We start from the raw sequence: 9,429 nt of genomic DNA, 5'->3' as shown, positions 1-9,429 counted from the left end.
TGAATACGATGCGCCCCGACGCGTTCCTAACTCTCCTGCAATTCCTGGGCCTCGACCGATTACGCTAGCTTAAGCAACACCGACAGCTTCGAAACTAGTATAGTTACAAGCTTAGGAGACGGTCGGAAGTCTATAGTAGAACAGGCTAGCTCGACCTAGCGAGCTATTACGTCTCCCTTCGCACTAGGCGAGCCGAATGTAGAAGCAAGATGCGCGATTACTGTCTAAGGTAGAAGAGAACCGGGCACACTAGGGAATAGTGCCTTTTTATAATACAATTTAGCTACGCTAGGCTCTTATTTGTTTAGACCCTCGCGGATCGTCTTCTCGTACGGGCGTCTAGCATAGGCGGCATCTAGGTCCGCCGAAGACAGAATCCATTCGGAAAAGCGGTCGGCAGGCAATATTATATCCTAGTCGTAGATATCGTAGCAGTTCTTACGGATACGCCCTTTAGGTAGTAGCTCTACGAAGGGCTTTAAAGTAGCGACGCGACGATAGTCGACTGGACTATCTGCATTACGTCTAGCGTTCACAAACTCCTATACGGAATAGTTTATATTGTCGCGCTTCTACTAAGGACCTAGTTTCGCCCTCGGCTTCTTGCGTACCGCCGACGGTAGTCTGACAGGCGCCGGCTCGTAAGCATCTAATCTAGCGTCAGACAGCGCATCGGCGAGATTACCAGCCTCTTTCTCCTGCTCCGAGTTTAAGAATCTGTCCGGGACTATATAAGTCTGGTTTAGTCGGGCCGGCGACCGGGGGCCTACGATCTATTAGTCGTAAAGGAAGGTAAAAGTTCCGGTGCCCTACCGCTTACTATTACGCATAGCGCGCCCGGCTCGCTGTATAATAGTCCGTATGCTAGCGTTCTGTAGAAGGCAGTATTAAACGACCCGTTTAATGTTAGGCAGGTCGACGCCTAGACTAAGAGCCTTAGTCGCGAACAGGATCCGGATCTTCGAGTCTGGTTTCTGGAACTCCTTAATTACATTCGCCTACGTTCGCCTAGCCGTCCTACTATAGTAGGTTCTTACTATAGCATAGATCTGGTTAATTATTAGGCTTCTAGAGAATTAGGCATGTAGGTAGGACTAAAGGCTAGACGCCGCGGTATAGATACCTAAGCGACTGTCGATAAACACTACTGTTTTCTTAATCGACTAGGGATTCGGCACGCTATTAGCTCCGGCAAGGCGATCGGTTAGATATCGAAGCGTCTTATAGTTCCCGAGCATACTATCTAGAATAGCGTAACATCGTATAGATATCTTAGATTAGTTAATCGAATCCTGTACGACAACTATGTCGTCGTAAAAGCCGGAGGCCGTCTAATACTTAACGAGGGTATCCGGCTCGAGAGTCGCTAAACAACCAAAGAAGCAAACACGATTAGTTAGGGTAGACCGAAGATTCTTTAGATAGGTATATTCTTTCCGAAATCCTCTACCCTCTATCCCCTACTAGTAAACTAGGTAGAACTCGTCTAACACAAAGAGGCCGAGCCTTTACCTTACCGCCGGTTTAACTATTAGTTTTATAAACTACGACTGTATCGCTATCTTAGGAGACAATATTAGGTAGGTACACTTCCCGGAATACAGCAGCTTCTACTACTAGTTAGTAAGCTCCGCCTTAGTGTTCGAGTTTAATGCTAACAGTTTTCCCTTTAGACACTCGATCTTCTCGAGCTGTTCCTTGCTAATCTAATTAAGTAGAAGCACCAAGATCGACATCTTCTTCCGTATTAGCGCCTATAACTAATATGCTAGACTCTTGCCCGCCGAGGTAGCCGCAATCTAGACTAGGTCTTTCTTCTCGAAGAGTAGGTGCCGCAGTATACGGACTTGTAGCTTTCGGGCATAATACGGATATATCAGACGGACCGCGCGCTTAGTCATGTCCACCTACTCCGCTATACTTATAGCTTGTTGTCCGTCTAGAAGCACAGGCGTTTCGATAGCATAGTTAATCTAGCGGCACACCTTATCGAACGCGCGGCGGCGCGCTATTATAACCAGCTAGTCTAGCACATTAGTAGGCAGAGAAATAGAAGGTGTGTAGCATTCGTTAGGGGCCCCGACCTAAGCGGCTTCGACTGCGTCTACATTATAGGCATTCCTCTACGCCGACTAGAATACCCGCTCTAGCAGCCGCCTAATTAACACGTCGTCTTCTTCGACCGGAATCTCTTCAGTTAGTGCTAACACTATCTTCTCTAGCTATCCTTCCTACCGAATAAAATGCACTTTTATGCTGCCCCTACACAAAATCGTCTAAAGGGCGATGTCTAATACTAACAGTTCTATAGGGTTTTGCAGACTACCCTAGAGGTCCTCGCTATTATCGAAGTTACTTAGGACGTTAGATAGACTATTACTGTCGTCGTCGTCGTCGTCGTCGACCACCTAAATGCGCTTAGGTACGCTAGCAAAAGTAGTAATTTCTATACGCGAAAACGACTCGTCCGATCGATCCTCCTTATTAGTCGCCTTATCTAACGCATTACTAACTTATCCGGACTCGCTAGCACTAAAGCTGCTCGAGGTACTCGTCGCGAAAGATCGGGTTAGGTTAGAATTTAACCTGGAAAGACGAGATTTATAGCGCGGCATCCTAAAATCGGCTTTAGTTAAGTTAGGGAGCGGACGGCTGGCTATCTAATAGACAAATTTTAGTTAGCATTAGACAAAAACTAAAGGAGGAGTAGGCATTGCCGTCTCGCCATACAAACGCGTTAGTTAGACTAAAGATACGCGAAAGCCTACTCTTCGTTCGTCTAACGCGTTAGGTTAAAACAAATAGCAGGAGGTTGTAGAGCACGTTAATCTGCATTAGATAACTAAGCCGGATTTTCAGATTTTATACCTGGTAATGCTGTCGTCGCCGTTAGTCGTACAGACGCGTTCAGGTGCTAACACTCTATATTAGTGTAATTTACATATAAAGCTAACACTCTATTACTAAAAAACACTAGTTAGGCCCTCAGACCACCTACAGTAGGGCCAGGTGCTTGCACCTGATTGGCCTGATACGCGAGGTGGTCTGAGCGTCTGAGACTACTGCAGTGCCCTGCAGGGCACCAGAAGGATGCGGACGCATCTCGGATGAGGGACCCATCATGTTGTGCTCCTCGAGTTGTCCATAGACATCTCAGTCCGTACAGGCAACTCTCAGGCGCCCGACGGGTAGCCGTCGGACCTGATGGCAAGGCATTGGAACGTGGACGAGAGTGTGAGCGGAAGACAAAGAAAACACCTTTCGATTTCAGACGGCCCGCCGAGAGATCTAGTTAGAATTGAAAGCTCATATCAAAGTCTCCCATCAAATATTCATGGGCTAGTTTCACTTCACCTCTAGATCACATAGGACATAGGAGAACGATAGGTAATTAACGGAAATGTGTATTACGATATGAACATGTGTATTCCATATTACTTTCTACGTAACTGTGTCGTCCAAAGTGAACAACCCGCAAGTACCCAAGCCCATTGTGCTAATACCCTAACGCCATGATCATACCATTGTTCCAATCTTGATCAAGCAAAAAGCCTCCCAGAACATCACAACAGATCTCGAGAGCGGTCCTCAAACTCATCCTCGACGTCCTGCTCGATTCCGAATCGTTGCCCGATCGGCGTCCGTAACATCCCACCCTGTCCTCCGCTGCCCGATGCGATGCATGATGTCAACCGCCTCATCCCAATCCCTCTTCTGAACAGCCCAGTACCTCTGCGAGTCGCTCCCCTCCGTAATCGCCGTCCCATTCAACCCGTCCACGGCCTCCAAGTAGAACTTTGCAGTCACCAGACGCTCCTTCAGCTCATCCAACACTTCATCAGCCAGCTCCATCGTAGCTTGAACCTCAGGATAGGCCTCGACGGAACCGTGCACAAGCGCCGCGCGGTTGATGTGAATGAGCGACTCCTTGACATCAGAGAACTGGGAGATGAAGAAGTTCGTCGGTCCGTGCTCGAGGGATGGGAGGCGGAGGATGCCCGTGTCGAATTGTCCCTCCTCGGAGAAGTGGACGGTGAAGAGTGCTTGGAGATTCGTGAGGGGAATGGCGTGCTCGTGGCCTGAGAGCTGGCCAGGTGAGGGCAGCAGAGGGGCGAGGCTGTGGTAGAGCTCGCCAAGCGCGGTGTATAGGTCGCTGATACTGCTGATGTCGCTGTGCAGACTGCTGTGGAGGGTCGTGAGGCTTGCGAGGTTCGCGAGAGCCGAGAGTGTGGTGTACGGAGGTGTGAACCGAGTGTCTGGTTCAGCCAGTACGCCATCTGGCCACCATCCCAGGCGTTGAGCTGGGGTGTTAGGTGGTGCCCTTGGAGCGGCGGGCGACTGGTCCATCTTGACCGAGGGTCTGCTGTGCTTGTTTCGTGTTTCTTGGTGGTTTGCTGGTGTTTGGTAGACTTGAGAGGTTTGGCTTTGTGTTCGGTGGTGTGAGAAGTTTGAGGAAGAGGGGAGGATCTCTAGCTACAGCGAGAGCTGGAGTTAAATACCACGACGCTCTCATTCTTGTTCATCGTCACTCGAGACTGGCGACACGACACAACACACGACACTCACCATGTTCGCGTGAAGACAATGCCGAGGCAGAGCGTCTTCACTCGATCGGACAAAGCCTTGTTGTGTTGTAGGTGCTGCAACAAAGCCACTGTTCATCCAGGCCTCGAGGAGCAGATGCTTTGTGGCTTTGCCGTGCTGTCCCCGAGGCGGGAAGACATTCGAGGCGGGAGGGAACGAGCGACGAAAGTCGAAGCCGCAGACCAAGATCGCTTGGAAACTGGTGTGGAATATAGTGAGAGAAATGGAAGGAAGTATACTTGTTGGTCGTGCAGTTCGAAGATCCGGATCGTTATGAGTATATGAATAGGTGCGCTGCGGTGTTGGTCGTCTTCTCCCAGAGGATTGCAAGAGCGATAGCAGAAAATCTGTCTTCAGCTCGGTGCTTGAATGCAAGGCAGCCCGTGTTGGTCGTCTGAGACATGCATGCGAGATTTGTGAGCAAACGTTGCCCTTTGTCAATGCTCAGCCATCTTCTCTCGCCCGACACGGATAGCTCTTGCGACGCGTGGAGTTTGCGATGTTATGCGGACCGTATCTCCTCGCTCATACCTCGCTGTAATGGATTGCGGGAGTGCTGTATTCTGCTCCAGTCACGGCCCTGACAGTTCCTTCCATGATGTTCATCTTCACTGCGGCCCCCTTGTCGAGACAGTCAATGCTTGCTTCGTTAGAGCCATCACGCATGATGTGTTCACCACTTCCCCCAAGCATCATCCTCGTCTTTCTTCCCACCTCCACCCGTGTTCCTCATTGCACTCGTTCCGATACTGCTCTTCTGCTGTTTCTGCGCCGCAACACTCTCTCCTGCCGCCGCAAAGTCATCCCAAAAATCCTTCTTCTCCTTTGGCGGTCCTGCGGGATCCTGGCCGAATGAGTCCCAGAAATCAGGCTTCGCTGGTCCCGCACCGCCGCCTGCACCTCGTTGCGTACCAGCATCCGGGTCGACGAATTTGTTGAATTGATCTCCTAGCCCTTTTGTACCTTGCTGCACTGTGCTTCCTAGCATGGCGGCCTGTCTTCTTGCTTGAGCTGCTAGCTCTCCATCCGCGAGTGACTTCATGCCTGGTTGAATATATGTCTGGTTCACTGCAGCGGCCTGCTTCGTTACGGTAGACGAGAACCACGAGAAGGACTTTGTCAGCGCAGCCACAGGATCGGCCTGAAAGTCGGCGATTCCTGCCGGTGTAGAGCTGTTATTGTTGGAGGGAGGAGGGGCAGAGCCAAATCCGGAATACTTGCCGCCTTGCGAGGGAGCGAGACCTTCTGGTCTGGACTCATTTTCGGCGCCTTTGCTGGCGAAGTAGGCCTCGTTGCGGGACTTTTGAGAGGGCGAGATCGTCCGTTGAGGAGGGGCGGAATTAGATAGCGAGGATGGTGTGTTACGCCCAGAGGAAAGAGACTGTTGTTGGCGAGGTTGTGCAGCAGGGGTTGTCTTCTTAGGTTTCGCGCCGGGCACATATTCCGTTCCCTCCACCTTTGCTGTCAATCGATCTTTCCATTCCTCGCCTGCCTCGGAATCGTACCGCTCGGCGATTGTGCATGATTCGAAGTCGCGACCCATGAGCGAGTTACTTGAGTGGTTGTTGAAGAACTCTTTGTATGGCTTATTACCTCCCAACTCCATCTTTCGTATCTCCATTGTCTTAAAGGCGTCCATGGTCACACTTCGGACGAAGGAGATGTGTACGCCTAGCGAGCGGTGAATACCCGAGCACGCGAGGCAGAAGAAGATGCCCAGTTTGGGAGAGGCCTTCGACGCATCTATCGTTAGCCATGTTGTATGGTGTGTCTTGATTCATCGTGACTACACACCCATTGTGGACTGGGAGCGCCACAGTCTATGCATCTGTTGTTCTCGTTGGTCTTGGAGATCTCGACCAGCTTAGACCTCGTCTCCGGGTCGACCTCCCACATCTTGTTGCTCATCGTGGCAGTATTGGATTAGTGGTGATGACCTTGGCGGTGGGTAGGTGTATGGACCTGTGGGTGTTTTGGCGCAGTGTCTATCGATTGTGGCTGGTCATGGAGATCGTAGTAATGGCGGTCGAAGATCGTGGGTCGTTGTGAGTCTTGACTGTGTATGATGTCGTCGTCGTCGAAAGCTCAATGCGAGTATGTTGTCAACCGCTCGCGTACACCCGTGTGGATCGTCAAACTGTTGCTTCGTTGTCACGACCTATCTTATGTGGATCAGAACCGCTCTGGGCACTTATATTCTCGCCTTAGGCTCGAATGTGCTCCGCACGTGACAGGCAAGCCTGTCGCCTTCGGCGATAGGCTTCTATACTAGACCCCTTCGGGGCAAACCTTTTCCCTTTCGGGGTAAGATTGTTTATATCTAAGGGATCTATAATAATTCTAGCTAATAGGAGCAATAGGAAGAGAAAGGTACCTAGAGGGTCTAAGCTAGTTTCTATACTCTTATATAAGAATGTTGTTATCTTTTAGGTAAGGAAACATAAGACTCGTTCTACTTCCTCCGGTATTAAATATCCTATAGTATAATCCCCTCTAGCCCTTCTATAGACTAGTTTCTATATATATATATATATATACTTTTTACCCCTAAAACCGACTAAAAACTATACTAAATACGTCTAGTCGACCTAGTACGCCTTACCCTAGTAGCGAGCTTACTATATATACTAACTCTAACTTCCGCTCTATCTTTAACGCGACCCCTACGCCTCCTAACGAGACTTTAAGTCTATCTTCCTTAGTAGCCTTATTCTAATTAGTATTATTCCCTAAGAGCAAAATACTAGATCCTAATAAAACCCTCTAGTCCTTTACTACCTATCGGTAGTAGAAGCTTAGGGACGATAGTAAGCGTAACAACGTCCTCTATTAGTTACGTAACTACCGCTTATTAGTACATAAGTTTATTAAGTCTTAGATTATAAAGGATAGCTAGAAGGCTATAAGGATATAGTTATTATTAATCGAAGAGAGGATTCGAGTTATAGGTCGGTAGTTTAAAAGACTCTAGGGAAAGGGCGTAATTAAGAAGGAGCTTAATATATTAATAAAATATATTCCTATACTTAGGAGGTTTAGTAGCTCTAAGCCCTTAAGCTAGGCTAAAGGTAGGGAGTCTACTCCTTTAAGGTAGTATATATAGAGAGCTAATAAGGGTAGTCGTAGTATATATATCTAGCCGTATATAGAGAATAGTAGTAAAGAGGATAAGAATATACTACCGGAAGCTAGCTCTAGTACTTAGGAGGTAATACCTATAGTAGCGGGTATTACTTTAGGGTAGATAGGTATAGCTTTAGGGTAAATAGAGGATAGTTAATTAGGATAGTCCGGTCTAGCTAGTAGTAATAGGGATAATTTAGAGTAGTCGGATAGCGAGGACGATAAGATACGTCGGTACGTATAGCCCTACGCCTTTATAGAAGTATACGCTTTAATATAGCGCCTCGCCCCGATATAGTATAAACTACTATCGGGGCTACTCCGTAACCCTCGTAGCTCTTATAAGAGTCTAGAGCGCTATAAGAGGGAACTAGATCGCCGGATCTTTATGTTTAGTACAAAAGTTCTCTATTCGTAGTATCGTAATAAGTCTAACTAGCTTACTTATATTATAGGTAATTACCTTACCCTTAATAGCCTTAACTGTAGGGCGCTAGATATACTTATAGGATAGGGCTTTATATCTAGCTATTCTACTATTAACTAGGACCTTTATAATTATACTAGAAGGTAGAAGGTATAGTTACCTCTTATAGTATGTCCTATTTCTATACTAACCGGTTTAGTAAGAACTTATCCGTCTTTCTTACCTTTTAAATATATTCGTTATATATAATAATATAAACTTTAAAGATAGGGTTTAAGACTCTTCCGTATCGACTAGGGACGTTATAAGGAACCTTACTACTATATTAATAATTAAGAGCGACTATATCCCTAAGAACGATCTTATATAGGATATATTTACGCCCTATATAGGTTTAAAACTAAAGGATATATTTAACTCCCTACTACTCTCCTCCTATAATAAGTACGCCTACTAACTATCTATATATTATATATATTCTGCTATAATAGCGTAGTTCGGGGTTAATATTAAGTACCTAAGTAGTAACGACTTTGTCTACGAACAGACGAAGTAGCCTAGGATTAGTAAGCTTCTACCTAACTAATATAGATACTACCCTATTAGGGCGATCTTCTAGAATAAGGGTACTATTAATAGTACCGCCGTAGTATACGAGGACATCTAGATTAATAAGTTTAAGTTCGTAGTAGACAATCTAATATTCCGTAACTACTTATAGCTTATATATAGGGATTAGTTAACTACTATACGTATCCGTAGTATTAAGTAGGAGTTACAAGAGGTAAACTATACCTTCGACCGCCGCGAATAGCTTATCGGGCCCTTTTCCTTCTTCTATACTACTATAAACCTCTACTTTACTATTAGTAAGCTCTTTTAGTTATACTAGCCTAGTAGTATAGCTAACCACCTATACTCCGTCTAAAGTAATATTATATAATAGTATTACTAAGGCCTAAGTAAGGATTATTAGATCCGTACTATATAAGGTTAGTCTCTAGTCTCGTAACTATAGGAATAACTAATACTTAGTATAGCCTATACGTATAACTTACGAAGGGCTCGCGTTTATATACTAAATTCTATAAGAATTAGTCTTACCTTTTATCTACGGATACTAGGCATTTACTACATTACTATATACCCTTTTACCCTTATAATTCTAATTCTTCTACCTCTCTAAGGGTAGTAATCTATTAAACCCTAAGATACTAGCTATACGAAGTACTAGCGAACCCTTAGCGTAGGGTATATATATCGAAGAGCTACCGGACGTAGCGGACGACTAGGGT

At 46.5% G+C, this 9,429-nt stretch overlaps 2 protein-coding genes across 2 annotated transcripts; both read right to left on the bottom strand.

Moving 5' to 3' along the window:
• Positions 1-3,594: 3,594 nt before the first annotated feature.
• On the bottom strand, positions 3,595-4,347 carry MYCGRDRAFT_91789 (uncharacterized protein; the record flags this gene model as incomplete). The annotated part of the gene is made up of 1 exon (XM_003853834.1): positions 3,595-4,347. One exon carries the CDS (start codon positions 4,345-4,347, stop codon positions 3,595-3,597), a length of 753 nt encoding a protein of 250 aa, XP_003853882.1.
• Positions 4,348-5,257: 910 nt separating this feature from the next.
• On the bottom strand, positions 5,258-6,648 carry MYCGRDRAFT_69951 (ADP-ribosylation factor GTPase activator; the record flags this gene model as incomplete). The annotated part of the gene is made up of 3 exons (XM_003853833.1): positions 5,258-5,418; positions 5,485-6,316; positions 6,379-6,648. The coding sequence occupies 3 exons, from the start codon at positions 6,490-6,492 to the stop codon at positions 5,258-5,260; spliced, it is 1,107 nt and encodes a 368-aa protein (XP_003853881.1).
• Between the last annotated feature and the right edge of the window lie 2,781 nt (positions 6,649-9,429).

Source organism: Zymoseptoria tritici, chromosome 3 (genome assembly GCF_000219625.1).
Source record: "Zymoseptoria tritici IPO323 chromosome 3, whole genome shotgun sequence".
In the NCBI taxonomy this organism is placed as follows: Eukaryota; Fungi; Ascomycota; class Dothideomycetes; order Mycosphaerellales; family Mycosphaerellaceae; genus Zymoseptoria; species Zymoseptoria tritici.
The sequence above is the reverse complement of the archived record's forward strand: the minus strand, read 5'-3'. Positions and strand labels throughout refer to the sequence as shown.